The following is a 15,033-nucleotide window of genomic DNA, read 5'->3' as shown; positions in this document are numbered from 1 at the left end:
CTGACATAACCATTTGAGTTGAGTCAGACTTATTGAATGAGAATCTCTCCCTGGTGTCAATGCCAGCCCAAGAGAATGGGAGAGCAACAACAAGGAGCTTCAATTCCCTGACTTCAAAATTCCAAGAGCCTCAATGAGCTGGAAAGCACAACTCTGGGGCCTAATTCCTTACTTCTTGCTATCCCTGTAACCTTACTGTTTTCTAGCCCTTTTCTTGGTACACAGGCCTTCGTACTGAGACTTAGGACAAGCAGAGAAGAATGGAGCTCACAGTGCATTGCTTTGAAATCCAGCTGGCCCCATGCTGTCTGGAGAGCACTTTGGGAGACCCAAGTGGCAAATAGGGTAAATCTGAGCCCCTGAAAGTCTGCCATAAAAAAGACAAATCTGTCCTGAAAATTCAACATTCACTCCCAAGAAATCAAGCACAACCAACAAATTTATAGCAGCTCTCTTATTCCAGCCAGCCGAAGCAAGATGCCATTCAGAAGGTTGAAGTCATGAGACATCAGAACTGAGGTGCCAAAGACAACCTCTGACAAGGCTACTCAAGACCTGGCATCTCCTTGTCCCATTCTGACAAAGTGTGCTCTGATTCATGTTTGCCAAGACAAGACCGCTTTTCAGGAGGCAGACAGTGTTGCATCTCCAATTTTGAGAAACTCGTGAAAAAACCCACTCTGTAGACAATAGCCTCATGAGGTAGTTCAGAGATAATCCCATCTCTGAGACAAGGAGACCCAAAGCCAACAGTCTGTAGCCACACAAACTGAGCTAAGGCCAACACGCAGAACCCTGGGGCTCCACAAGTTGTGTTCCGCTCAATAAGCCATTCTGCTTCTGCTAGGTTTATAAATAAGCCAGTTCATCATGATTAAGGAAGAGAAGAATGGAAGACAAGACCTAGGTGACTGGAGCATTCAGGCACAGATTTATACCAAGCCCTTGGAAGAGATTATTCTAACGAACAGTGATTCTAAAAATTTCTTATAAAAATGAAAAAGATGAGTTTCTAGGGGCTAAGGGGGCAAGAAGTATAAGCAAACTGCTGAATTCCCAACTCCCAGTCACTGGGAGCCCAGGCCTCAGACCTCAGGCTCCTGATCACAGCTCATCTCAGCTTTCCCAACTGCCTCCCCAAAAGAGCAGGAGAGGGGGCGACAGTCTAAATCCAAAACTAAATGATGAACATGAGGAGCATAGGATTTCACACGCTGAACACGCAGGATTTGTGTCTTCCACAGCTTCCCGTGCTGCTGAAGAAGTAGGACTCCAATGTGAGCAGCCACAGTCTCAGCCCACCTTCGCCATTCTAGCTTGGCAATCTTTGCCGGTGTCTGCCTTCCCGAATTCCTGGCAGCTCTCTGCTCCTTCTGCCCTGCCTCGCTGCTGTTGGGGAGTTGAAGCTCCTTGCCGGGAAAAGACTCCACATTGTGGTGGATATGCAAGATGCCCCCTGTGTCCTGGCGCAGTACCTGGCAGGCAATGGGCCAGCCCTCCTCAGAGCTGGGGATAAGCCCCAAATTCACCCTGTCAGCAATGCTCCGTAACTTCAGCTAAGAGAGGTGGAGAGAGAGAGAGAGACCACAGGATGAGTAGAGCATCAGGACCTCCAAATAGGTCACCACATTAAAGGCCCAGAGGAAGGGAAGGAGAGAGGAAGAACAACGAAGAGATGGAAAGAGGGAGGAAGGAAGGGAAGAAAGGAATAAGGGAGGGAGAGGAAGGAAGGAGGCAAGAAGAGAGGAACAGAAAAGGGGGGGGGGAAGAAAAAGGAAAAAAGAGGGAAAGGAGGGAGGAAGAAAGGAACAGAGAAAAGAATGGAGGGAGGGATAGTAGGAAGGAAAAAAGGATGGAGGGAGGGATAGTAGGAAGGAGGGAAAGAAGGAAGTAGGAAAGGAAGGAAAGAGAGAAGAGGGAGGGAAGGGAAGAAGGAAGGAGAGAAAAGGAGTGAGGAAGAGAGGGAGGAAGGGAAGAAAGGACAGAAGAAGGGGGGGAAGAGATGGGAGAGGAAAGAAGGAAATGAGGAAGGAAGGGAAGAGAGGGAAGGAGGGTGGGAGAAAGAGAGAGGGAAGAAGGAAGGAGAGAAGAAGTGAGGAAGAGAGGGGAACAAGCATTTATTAAGTGTCTATTATGCACTAGGCACTGTACTAAAGGGATGTTCTGCTTGCTCCTCCAAATTATTGGTCACCAGCTCCACATTAGAGAAGTTCACAGAGCAGATGATGACCACTTTCCTTTGGTTCCTACCCCACCTCAGAGGTTCCCTATCCCCATTCAGCCTAGCCTCTAATTTTTCACTTTTAAGCTCCATACTCTAAGGAGCTAAGGCTTTGTGGCAACCACTGCATTATGTTTGTGCCCTAGTTCCAACCCCCTGAGGTTCTCCCCCACTGCAAGAATTAGCATCCATCACCCTCCTTCTCAGGGTGGCCTTACATACCAAGAGAACATGAGTCCCATGAAGTGAGATGGTCATAGAAAACAACTGAGGGCCTTGTTTTTTCCAGCCACAGAATGAAGAAGTTCAATTCAGCAATCTCTAAGGTACACCCCACCCCACTCCCCCCAGCCCTAAAACTGTCTGAGCTGCCCTGAGGAAGGCCTGGGACTGGCTGTTTAGAATCTCCTCTTCGAGAAGAGTTGGTAAAGGTCCTGCTTGCTCAACACTGCTCCCTCACCTTCCTGTTATCCCCCAGGTGAATACAGCAGCGATCTGCCACACTGTTGAGCTCCAGGTTCTTCTTCAAGGCTGTTGCAGCATGCGGGTCCCACTCGCAGGCATGGACAAAGGCAGCATTCGCATGAATCAGAAATGGCAAGGTGAAGTAACCAATCCCTGGAGAGAGTAGACATGGACGAAGGTCTTTAGTGCACAAGTCTTCTCAGACCAATGCAGGCTCCATGCTCACATGTGCATCGTGACCGATGAGTTCAGAAAGCATCTAGGCCATCAGAAATGAAGGGCAAGCTTACAAAGGGAAAGAGATTCAGCCACACAGATGCTGCTGGCAGGTGAAAGTCCTGAAGACTGGCATGAAGAACAGCAAAATTGGCTTCCAGTATAGCACAAAGCTTATTCTGCCCAAAATCTTATATAGCCCAGTGCCTGGCACAGAGTAGGTACTTAATGCCAAAGGGTAGGGTTAAAAAGAGCAGAAAAAACAACTCCTTTAATCTAGTTCAAAACAAGACAACTGAGCATTCAACCTCAAGCTATGTGAGAACTGTCACTGGAGGCTCCTATCCCTTAAGGTACCAGAATCATATAAAGCATCTAGTTGCCACTGAAAGGACTTTCCAGATCCACATTGTTTCCTGACTTCTAAGGATCCAGAATCTGACAACACTGATGCAGAGGAAAATAAAGAAGCCAGAGAAAACAGAATTTGGGGATTTACAGCATGGCCATGCCAAGGGTTATGTGTATTTCTGGTGTGGAAAGTTAGATCACAACTGGGGGGATTTCCTAGCCAGGCACAAAGTAAGCAGGGGAGGAAGGTGCTCCATGTTTTCTGATGACTCTAGGAAGGATATTTGGAGAAAGTAGGATCTCAAGAGTCATTTAAATGATCAAAGAGAGATAACTTGGTAATCCAGTTGAGGAGATCACAGAGAGGGGATGGAAGGAGAGGGAAGGGAGGGGAAGAGATGGTCCCAGAGTTAGGTACAGTCTGGGAGAAGGCTTAAAGGCAGACTAAGATGTAAAATGAGAGGAAAGTCATGAAATAGTCTGAGGTCGGTACTTGGGTGAAAGTTCCTGAAAGAAACCATGTGAGAGTGAAAGAATGGAAAGAAACTTAAGAAAGAGAGACAGACATTATCTTTTTAAGGGATTGCTTCAAAAGGGGAGACTAAATTAACAGGAAGACGCAGCCAGATTTCACATCGGAGGACCTGGATTCAAATCCCAGCTCTGCCACTTAACACCTCTACACTCACTTAGCCTGGCCAAGTTTCCTCCTCCTTAGAATGTCTATGTCTTGACTGTAACTTGATGGCTTCAAAGGTCCCTTCCAGCTCTGTCAGAATCTAGACTCCTATTCAGACTCCTCCTTCTAAAGGGAAAGAATACCTGCACCTGCACACTTTGGTATCAGCACAGAGTAAGCCTACCAAAAAGCTTCTTCAGGTCTGGCAGTACCAGCATCACTCCCTAACTCAGAGACTGCTTCCAAGAGTTGTCACCTGCATAAAGATCCACCAGTACTTCTCCAGCACAGGACATTGATGCTACCCGCAGCTTCTCAGTGATGTTTCCAAAGGAGAACATGCTTTGGGTCACATCAAACGTGTACCTAGGGAAATCAATAGACCGAGGGGCCAAGTGAATGGCATGGCAAGCATCTTCAAGTTTCTGAGTCTCCCCAAAGAAGTGGGGGCACTCCATCAGACAGTTCAGAGAAGAGGTACAGGAAGAAATGAGAGGTTCTCTCGGCCCCAAGCTCTATGACTCAGCCCAAGTGCTCCAGAATAGAGAAGATGACCTCAACAGCTCTTCTGTTCCCTTTTGCCCATACCCTCAAATGAGTTGTCCTTGGTTTATCATCCCTTCTTGCACCTACCTGATTCCATTATCCACATGCTCTACCCAGCCATGATCACCCAGAAGCAGGATTACTTTGGGAGTTCGTGTCCCACCTGGGGACACACGTCCTCGTTTTGCTAAACGCAAGCCTCCTAGGGCAGAGGCAACAGTCTTCCAGAGTCCTGGTTCTAGAAGAGAGCACAGCCCCCAAAAAGGGATATAAGGATGAGGCTGTCTCAGAGGAACCCATAAGAAATCCTGGCATATTTCATTTTCTTACCCAGTTTTTTCCAATAGGTAGCTTTGAAGCTATTCTCATTGAGCAGGAGGAGGTCACCATGACATTGCCAGGAGTGGGGAAGATCTTTCTCTAGTTCAGCTGACCATATGTGCCCCTGGCTTTCCACTAGATGCCGCACATCCTGACATAGATTCTGGCCAGGAGAAGAGCTCTGAGCTTTCTTAGAGGGAACAGGTTTCTGGGAAAGGACCACAGAAGAAACATATACAGGAGACATAAAAATGGGGAAGCGTAGCAGAGGAAAATTCATATGCCAAAGCTGGCATGGTAGAATGAAGGACTGTGTCTGGCAGACTGGACAACAGTAGCCCACAAAGTAAAACTACCTCAAGGGTGAACCCTCAATGAAAAGCTCCCCAGCATACAGAGAACCAGTATAACACTGTGGGTCTCATGTTCAGGGATCTTCAGTACCAAAGTCTGTTCTTGCCAACAAGGGCTTTCAACCAGATACTAACTGGGATCCGTGCCAGCCTGCAGGTGCTCCCAGGGGCCCCTTGCTTCCTCAGTGCTTGTAGGTGCCACTCACTGAGGGTCTCTCCCAGAACAGGTAGTGCCATGGTACCGTCAGGGAGCTGCTTCACACGGTGCTGCCTATCCAAGAGCTGTTGCTTCTCCAGATATTCCCTGTAGGACCAACAAAGGATTTGGCTCCAGGGCCAAGGAGCTTCAAGCTAGACAAACCACAAAGTAGCATTGATCCCTACCCTTGAAGGCTTGACTTTCTCTGGCTGGGAATGAAGCACTGAGTCTCCATGTTCCCATAGTGCTATTTGTCTCACTGGCCTCAAGGCTAGCCTGTCATATCAGCTTCCCAGGTTGCAGGTATAAGGGCTGCAGCCTGCACCAAACCAGTTCTGCCACTGTGCCCCCTCATCCAGGATCCCCTGCTTTATATTCCCTTACTAAGTCCCGAGTCTCCTCTGCTCCAAGTGCCAAATACATTTAAAAAAACAAATGACTCTTACTTTCTCTCTTAGAAAAAAGGACAAGGGCTAGGCAAACAAGGTTAAATGACTTGTTCAAGATCACAAAACTAGGAAGTGTCTGAGACTAGATTTGAACTCAGGTCCTCCCAATTCCAGGTCTGGTGTTCAATCCACTGAGCTACCTAGCTAACCTTCATCTATATTTAACCCCACTTCTGCAGGCAACGATTCCAAGATATTCCTCTAACCTCCTACCTGCAACACTGTGTAAACCGAGGTTCTGTCACAACGGCCACAACAAGGTCAGACTTTTCACCTGAAGGTGAAGCCTTCACATTGCCAGAGCCTAAAGGAAAGAAAATGTAGTGGTTCAGTTGGAGAGGAAGCCCAAAAGTGTCTGCCTTCCTAGTCTGGGGATGCATCTGTTCTGACTATCCCCCTGCCCCAAATCTGCATTCAAGTATCATGCCTAGGGTCCCACAGTTGGAGACTGCCCTGCACAGGCAAAGGAAGAGAGCCCCAGCATGTGAATTGCAAAGAAGGGAGGTCTGCACTTTCCTTGTCCTTTTTGGTATGGCCAGGGCCTTAGAAAAGCTGCTGAAGAGGCAGAACTACCAAAATACCATGCATGCTGGCTGAAAACAAGCAGAAAGATGAGCTTCTGGCCACATGCCTCCTCAGCTCCTAGTTGGCCCAAGCTTCCATGTCAGTGACCATCCCCACTTCTCCCAAACTGTGGCACCAGCAGAGGGTATGGACCCTCATGAGCACCAACATACCTGTGTGACAAGGCAGGCAGGGGCTACGAGAAGCTGCAAGTAGACAACCAGATAACCAATCTCCCTTAGAAGAAATGCCACATTGGCAGAATGAGACATTCACGTTCATATATGGCCAATGAGAGAATTTATTTGGCTTGACTGTATATTTGCTGTGGGGTGTTTTGTCCCACCCCACCCAATTTGGAAAGGCAAAGGGGCTAGCAGTAGGGGTTGTCAAAAAAAAGAAAGAGAAAGAAAAAGACCACTAACACATTTTAAAAACACATAGTAGAGAACAGAAGGAAGGCCAGAAGAAACAAACAAGTGGGACAGCTTTGAAAGCTAAAGGCTGAATTTATTATGTTATGCATATTATATATACATACATACATATAAATGAAAGCAGTAAGGAACAGATTCACAGCTTCACAGCTTCATGGACACTCTTCTTTTTCTCTTCTATTTTATACCTGGACTCTTTTTATTTGGTATTTGGTAAGTTCAGAATTTTAAAAAATAAGTAGTTTCTTTAAAAACTGGGTTTCAAATTCCTGGTCTGTCCAGGTTAACTTTCACCTCTGATACAGACACTGAGCAGCTTTGTAGAAGGGTATGGTCACCCTTCACAAAGTGGTCCTCAACAGAACCTCAAACAACCGTAATTACCCTTAAAGAATATCTGGGCCTAAACAATTTCTTTTCAAATTGGTGACTAGGCATCTTCAACTGCAACCCATAGCTTTCCAAAGATCTGAAAGCATTTAAGTGCTCAAGTGTGATTCTAACCCCTACTGGGCACATGGCATTTGCCCAGCTCTCTGGGTAAGGATGGCAAATGTGATCCATACATCATCTAGCTATCTTCAGGCTCTGGACTGGGCTCTAGAAAGGTGGGCTGAAGGAAATGGTAAAGTTTGACTAGGAAGAGAGAAGCCTCTAGGTGACAAGACAGCTATGGCTCAGAAAATGAGGGAGACCTGCTTTCTCTCTTTGGCCCTAGGGGCTGGAGCTTAGAAGCAATATAAATGAGCACTTTTAAGTCTGATGGAGAGGAGAAAGCACTCAACAAGTCAAGAGCTATTCCAAAGTGAATTGGTCTGCACTGGGAAGCACAGGGTCCACTGAGCCCCAGCTGGATAACTACCAAGAGGGTAGGGAGTACAGGGAATTTCTGTTGAGGCAGATAGAGTAGGTGGTAACTCAAACCACTTAGGGACCTTCTCACCTTCCTCTAACTCAATAGGATTAATTCCTAGACCTATATATGCAGCTCTAGTCTATCTCTCCCCTACTCTAAAGATATATCAAATTCAGCATGCCTTAAGATGAACTCATCTTTCCATCAAATCCTCCCCTTTTCCCAGCTTTCGCATTACTTTTAAAGTACCACCATCTTTCCAGTCACCCAGGTGTCATCCTGAGCTTCACAGATCTGGTCTGATGTCAAATCTGATGCTTCTACCTTCTTGACTCCTTCACAGCCATCATCCTAGTTACAGGCAGATCTGTCCCTTGGACTATTGGGATGTTTCTCTTGTTTAGTGACAGACTCCACTCTCCTCTCTAGAATCCATCCTCTACTGCCAAAGGTCTGGTCATGTCACCCCACCTCATAAGCTGTAGCGTTTTCTTACTATTTTCAGGATCAAACAAAATCTCCATTGGCTTTAAAGCCCTTTAACAATCTGACCCTTTCTACCTTTGCAGTAGTCTTCTTATACTTTACTCTGCTGTACAAACCAGCTACACTGAGCCCCTTGCTGTTTGTCAAACAAGATACTGTTACCTTTCTCAGGGTTTCAGGGGTGTGGGGTGCCCAGGCCTCTACCTCCCAGCTTCTCTGAAGGCTTAGTTAATCTAAGTAGTGACCTCCCATAGTTGTCTGCACCAAGTCTCCCACGTTAAATCGGGAGCTCCCTGAGGTCAGGGCCTGGGCTCCTGCCTCTCTTTGGTATCCCAGTGGGTAGCATGGTGCTTGGTGACTCTGCCAGTCTGATTCTCAGCCTGAAGCTGCTTCTCGGATTACTCAAGAGTTGGGAGGAAGCAAACCCAGGGGCGAAGCTTCCTTTGGCTGGAGCTGCCGCTGCCTTTTAGACAGGCAGCCCCCGGCACTCCTTCGTAGGGCCTTTCATTCATGCAGTCATTAGTTCGTTCATTTGCCCGCCCGCCTGCCAGGCACCTCCTCAGGGTAAGTCGGGGAGCCAAAGGCGCCCGCTCGGGTGCCAGGATCCAGGGAGGAGAGAAGAGAGGCTCGAGCCTCCCCATCCCCGCCTGTCCCATTGCGCTGCTCCACATCGCTAGAGGGACCTATGGCCGGCGGCGCCCCCTACTGGTCGGGTGGCCTGCGGGCCTATCCGTGGATCGCGAAAAGCCCTACCCAAGGAGGCGCTGGAGCGGGGAGAAGCGAGCCAGGTTGCCTACTCCCCTGCACGGCCGTGAGAAGCCAGGTAGACGCGCGCGCGCTGCCACCATGCCAAACACCTGGAGCTCGCGCCTTCCCTCCACCGCAGCTCGCTCGAGGCTAAGGCCCTCCCTTGCCCTCTTGTACTCGGTGCAGCCTCCTAAGCGTACCCTCGGGCGCTCCAGCTCCGGGGGCCATGGGACCTCGGGCCTCGGCGGAGCTCCTTTGGGCAGATGCAGCCCGCTCCATGCACGCGATGTCAGCAGGAGCGAGGGCGAGCGCAGGGGCGGGGCCGGAGTCTCTCGTTTCCCGGAGGCCTACCGAGTGCTTCGACTTGGTGCCGCTGACGCACCGGCCGCCATCTTTAGTGAGGTACCGCCCTCAGTCTGGGAACCGGGGCGGGGCGCAGGAAGATGGGGTGAGCTCGAGGAGGAAGGGGCGGAGCAAGATGAATGGCAGGAGGGTGGAGCAAAATGGATGAGGGGAGGGCGGGGCTGGGAGGGACCTCAGGGTGCTCTGGGTTTCTAATCCGAGCGCTGGCGAGTCTGCCAGGAGCCATTCCCAAGGAACCGGGACGGCCACTCGGTAGCGGCTGCTGGGAGCTAATCTGCTTGCAGTAAGGTCCCTCCAGGCCTTAGCCGCCACCGACTCTGCAGCTGTTTACGGAAGAACGCCGGCAAGGTGTGGGGCCGCCCCTATGAAGGGGGCCGCCCCTCGCGCACTGCGGAAGTGTGGGTAGGCGTAAGAGACACTTGTGCTCGCACCGGAAGCGGGCACGGACAACTATGGCGGGTCTGGCGGTTCGTGACCCTGCGGTGGACCGATCGCTGCGCTCTGTATTTGGTGAGCATCCCCAGCAGCAAGGGCTGCCTTGCGGGCTGCACGGCTGACGGGCCGGGCCGTGCGGGAGGGGGAAACTGGGCCATGGTGGATCGGGGGACCGGGAGGAAGGAAGGAAGGAGGAAGGGGAGGACGAACGGCGGGCCGCCGGGAGAAGACGGGGTGGGGGAGGGGTGACCGGGGCGGGGGGTGTAGCGCGCTCCATCTCGGGAGTCTGGTGACCCGTCGCGTGCCGCCGGGGGGGAGGGGAGAGGCACGCGTATCGAACCCCGCCGGGCGACGGTGCGTGCTGCGTACTTTGGAATCAGTGCGCGTGCTCCCTGCACCCAGCAACCGGCATTCTTCGGGCTGGCGCTCCAGTATCTGGCGGTTGTGGCTGCATCGCGCTCACTTTTCTTTCCCTCGCGGCTGTCCACTGTCTGGCTCGCAGCCTTTCGGGCGCTGATCCCGCGGGCTTCGTCCTTCAGCCGGAGAACAAATGAATGAATTTTCAGCCGAGCGACCCGACCTTGTTGGGTCCTCCCAATCGGACCTCAGTAGCCCCCCCCAAAGCTACCGCAACATGCGCCGCCGAAAAAGGCCGTCTCGTTCGCGGCGGGCGCGCAGCAGGGCCAGAGCCAGGGCCAGGGCATCCTTAGCCCACTCTCCCGAACGAGACAACCAGAACCAGGGTAACAACTTGAGAGGGGGTTAGTGTTTACTCTTCTGTTTGTGGTGGTGGCGGTGGCGGCTGCGGCGGAGGCGGCGGAGGCGGCGGCGGTGGTGGTGGCGGCGGCGGCGGCGGCGGCGACGGCGGCGGCGGCGACGGCAGTGGCGGCGGCGGCCTTCGATTTTCCCAATGTTGGGGTGGATGGGGAAGGGAAGGATTGTGCTTCCCCCAACTTCTCCCCCACCCCTATCTTGGGAAACTCACAGCCCTGGCTGCTGTGATGTGAGAACCGAGGTGGGATAGATGGCACCCCTCGAAGAGCCCTGACCCCCGAATCTGCATATGCTTTCCCTTCGGGGCGGGGGGAGTCATTCTCTAATTAATTACAGGCAAAGCTTTAGGCTTTGTGTGGTGGGGAATGAGTCGGGGGCCAAGAAAAGTTTAGGATCAAAGCTTACTTGTTAAACTAGCGGGAAAGGAAGTCGAGGAGTCTGGCGCGCCCTCTAGAGTCCAATCACTGCACCGACTTGGTTAGAAGCTCTATTAGGCACAAGTGTGTTGTCCCTGATTTCTAGAAATGCCTTGGCCTATAGTCAGGTAATTTTTCCCTACAATGAAGGCCTGGAATTTCCTATTTTTTTCTCCTTAGTGGGTAACATTCCATATGAAGCTACAGAAGAACAGTTAAAGGACATCTTTTCTGAAGTTGGACCAGTGGTGAGTTTCAGGTAAGGTTCTCTTATTCTTCTCCAAGTTCCTTCACAAACCTTTTAGGAATAGATTTTGACTAGTAATTCTTGAAGTGAATTTGAGCCCAAAGTTAATCCTTCCCAGTGCCTGCATGAGATTTCAATGGAGAAGACTTTGGGAGCCAGAATTCGACAGTGTCATCTAGTGGGGAGATGAAAAGGAGACCTGTAAGGTGTTCCCTATGTAACGGTTGTGCTCCATTCTTTGGTTCTCTCCCGTTCAGATTGGTATATGATCGAGAAACAGGCAAACCAAAAGGTTATGGTTTTTGTGAATATCAAGACCAAGAAACGGCCCTTAGTGCTATGCGGAACCTGAATGGCCGGGAGTTCAGTGGGCGGGCACTTCGAGTAGACAACGCTGCCAGTGAGAAGAACAAGGAGGAACTAAAGAGTGAGTCTGGTCACAGCAATATTGTGGGGCAGTGGGCTTGGGGGATATGAAAGATGCCCATTTCTGGACTGTGGTGAAATACTTAGTCCCACAGTATTCACCAAGATAAAGCACTGATTTTGTCAACAAAACATTAAAATCTCACACATTGAAGAAACTTCAATAATTAAAAACCTAAAGGTTAGTCTGCCTTGAAATCCTTTGGTTACAAGGAGGCTTGTATTTGAACTGGGGGGATAGGGTTAAGGAGAATTGCAGGATATAAACTAAATCCACGTTTATCATTGACATTCCTGTGTATAACCAATAAAACTGAGTAAGAAGAGATAGAAAAAGTATTTAACTACAGAATATAGAAAAATACTTGGCAGTCACCCTAGCAAAATACCCACAAGAACTATGTGAACCCAACTACAAAACACTTTATGGAAATAAAAGATTTAAATAATTAGAGAACTATTACTTTCTCATGGACAGACCAGACCAATCGGATAAAAATTGACACTACAACTTAATTCTTTCGATACTATACCACTCAGTCTGCCAAAAGGTTACTTTATAGAGCTGCCAAAAAAAATTTTTATTTTCATTTAGAAAAACAAAAAGTGAAGACTCTCCAAGAAAGTAATGAATAAGAGGAGGAGAGAAGGAAACCTAACTACCAGATCTCAAGTTGTTTCAAAGCAATAATCATCAAAACTAGTTTAGTATTAAAGAAAGAAAATTCTTTGCAACAAATTGGGTGTATGATATGCCACAGCAAATGAACATAGTTACCTAGAGTTCCTTAAACCCAGAGTTCCCAGCTGCTATCTGACAGAATTTAGAAATAGACCAACACCCTATACCATATAACAATATAAACTCTAAATTGATATAGTAATGTCAATATTCAAGATCACATATTTGTGGAGCAAGGAAGAAATTGCCGTTTAAATCTATGGATAGGGTATGACTTTGGTTATTTGTTTGTTTTAAATTTATGTATTTATTACCAATTATATGTCATAAATTTCCACACACGTTTTCCCAAGATATGTGGTTATCTTATCTCCCTCTCTAACCTTCCCTTCACCACCACCACCACCACCCCCCCAGGTAGGCAATTGGACCTGGATTATACATGTCTTATCATGTAAAGCATATTTCCATATTATTCATTTTTGTGAGTAATCTAACTAAATCAAAATAGGGTATGACTTTGTAACCAGACAAGGGACATGAAGGATCTTGGAAGAGTAAATGTACAATTTTGATAACCCAAAATTGAAATGGATTTGTACAAACAAATCCAGTGCCACTAAGATTAGAAGGAAAACAATTGGGAAAATCTTTTCAGTAAATCTCTTCCATTTTGATACATATGAGGAACTTCTATTTATAGGTTCTAATCTTTAATTGTCAGTTGTCAAAAAATATGAATGGGGCAGGGGTGTTCAGCTAGGTGGCTCAGTAAATTGAGAGCCTGGACTAGAGATGGAAGGTCTTGGGTTCAAATGCGGCCTCACATACTTCCTACCTGTAAGGCCCTGGGCAAGTCACTTAATTTTCATTGCCTAGTCCTTACCATTCTTCTGCTTTGGAAGCAATACATGGTATTGATTCTAAAACAGAAGGTAAGGGTTTTAAAGTCAGTTCTCTGGGGAAGAAATCCATGTTATCTACAGTCATGAAAAAAAAAATCTACAGTCATGCCCCAAATCACTAATAATTTTGAGAAATTGAAATGAAAGGACCCTGAAATTCCATCTCTCATCAGATTGGAAATGGTGGACCCCACCCCACCCCCCAAAATGACAAATATTGGAATGGCTACGGCACAATTGGCATATTGATGCACTGTTAGAGTCATGAACTGGTCCAGCCCTTCTGGAAGGGAGTTTGGAAGTAGAGCCTAGAAGTGAATAAGCTGCCTATATGTGATCCAGTCATGCCACTACTAGCCCTATACCCAAAAAAGATCAAAGAAAGAGGAAAGGGGCCCATGTGTGCACAGATATTTATAGCAACTCTTTTTGTAGTGACAAAGAACTAGAAAGAGCGGGGAAGGGGCTTGTTCATCAATTGGGAATAGCTGAGTAAATTAAAATATAGGAATGCTTTAGAATACTTTTTTGCCTTAAGAAATGATGCATGGGCAGCTAAGTGGCACAGTGGATAGAGTGCTGGGTCTAGAGTCTTCCTGAGTTCAAATCCAGCCCATGACACTTAACTATCTACATGACCTTCTCAAATCACTTAACCCTGTTTGCCAAAGAAAAAGAAATGCTGTAAAAGACAAATTTCAGAGTAACTAACTTAGAAAGACTTATATGAACTCAAAGTAAGCTAAAGTGGAAAAATAATTTGTGCCTTGTAGAAATGAGCAGCTTTTCAGGACATTAGAGCTGTGGTCAGTGCAATGACCATCAAATCTGCCAGAACAGAAGTATCAGACTGATGAGGGGACCTAAGTTCAAATATAATTGACAATTGGTGAGGAGAGGGAGAAGACAAAAGAAAATGTAGTTTTAAAAAATCTCTTAACAAACACTTTTCTCCACCTATATTGAGAACCACAAGCCTGAAATGGAAATAGGTTTTTATACATTACACAGTGTATGGTTTCATTTAACTCTCACTAAAAAGGAGTAGATTATATGGCTTCCTGGTTATGTTTAGAGTCCATCTATGAGTTCTGAAGCTTTAATATCAGATGAACCTCTTTAGCTTCCGCTTAAAATATTACCATTTTCCTTCTGTAATTCTTTTCTATACCATGCCAATTGCTACTGGAATCCCAGTCAACATAATAAAAGAATTTCAACATTTTAAAAAATTTCTTGTCTTAAAAACTGAGAAGCTTTGATCATGAGCATTTGCTTCCCATAGTCTCCACTCTCAGATAGGGGGTAGGGGGTGCTCATGCCTGAGATACTCCAGGCCATGAAAATGATTGCCTTCATAGATGGCATCTGGACACAGCTCTCCAGATGTGGCTTATATAAGATTTATAGAACTTTAAATTTAGGGGGCAGCTGGGTAGCTCAGTGGATTAGGAGCCAGTTCTAGAGACGGGAGGTCCTAGGTTCAAATCTGGCCTCAGCCACTTCCTAGCTGTGTGACCTTGGGCAAGTCACTTAACCCCCATTGCCTAGCCCTTACCACTCTTCTGCCTTGGAGCCAATACACAGTATTGACTCCAAGACGGAAGGTAAGGGTTTAAAAAAAAAACAACTTTAAATTTATAGGAGTGAAACAAGGATGCCCATTATCACCTCTATTATTTAACATTGTCCTAGAAAATCAACCAAAAAGCTAGTCGAAATAATCAACAACTTTAGCAGAGTTGCAGGATACAAAATGAACCCACATAAGTCATCAGCATTTCTATATCTCTCCAACACATCTCAGCAGCAAGAATTAGAGAAATTCCTTTTAAAATCACCCATGACAATATAAAATACTGAGGAATCTATGCGCCGAGACAAACACAGGATCT

General features: G+C 47.4%; 2 protein-coding genes across 8 annotated transcripts in view; one reads left to right on the top strand and one right to left on the bottom strand.

Annotated features, from left to right (window-relative positions):
* Positions 1–908: 908 nt before the first annotated feature.
* LOC100023277 (tRNA wybutosine-synthesizing protein 2 homolog) lies at positions 909–9,217 on the bottom strand. The gene is made up of 8 exons (XM_001374829.4): positions 9,091–9,217; positions 6,014–6,104; positions 5,288–5,456; positions 4,809–5,007; positions 4,566–4,716; positions 4,189–4,298; positions 2,682–2,839; positions 909–1,556 (listed from the first exon to the last, which is right to left on the bottom strand). The coding sequence occupies exons 1-8, from the start codon at positions 9,167–9,169 to the stop codon at positions 1,086–1,088; spliced, it is 1,428 nt and encodes a 475-aa protein (XP_001374866.1). The 5' UTR covers positions 9,170–9,217; the 3' UTR covers positions 909–1,085.
* The window catches only part of CSTF2 (cleavage stimulation factor subunit 2), a 34,234-nt gene continuing 25,856 nt past the window's right edge, over positions 6,656–15,033 (top strand). For 4 of the 7 annotated variants that reach the window (XM_001364430.4, XM_056809173.1, XM_007507788.3 and 1 more), the window contains exons 1-3: positions 9,314–9,763; positions 11,059–11,137; positions 11,383–11,552. In XM_001364430.4, coding sequence (XP_001364467.1) covers positions 9,706–9,763; positions 11,059–11,137; positions 11,383–11,552 — 307 coding nt within the window. In that variant the 5' untranslated portion in view covers positions 9,314–9,705. Of the gene's footprint in view, positions 9,764–11,058; positions 11,138–11,382; positions 11,553–15,033 lie in introns of all 7 variants that reach the window. The other 3 variants (XM_007507787.3, XM_056809171.1, XM_056809172.1) reach the window with 3 other exon arrangements.

Source organism: Monodelphis domestica, chromosome X, assembly GCF_027887165.1.
Source record: "Monodelphis domestica isolate mMonDom1 chromosome X, mMonDom1.pri, whole genome shotgun sequence".
In the NCBI taxonomy this organism is placed as follows: Eukaryota; Metazoa; Chordata; class Mammalia; order Didelphimorphia; family Didelphidae; genus Monodelphis; species Monodelphis domestica.
The sequence above is the reverse complement of the archived record's forward strand: the minus strand, read 5'-3'. Positions and strand labels throughout refer to the sequence as shown.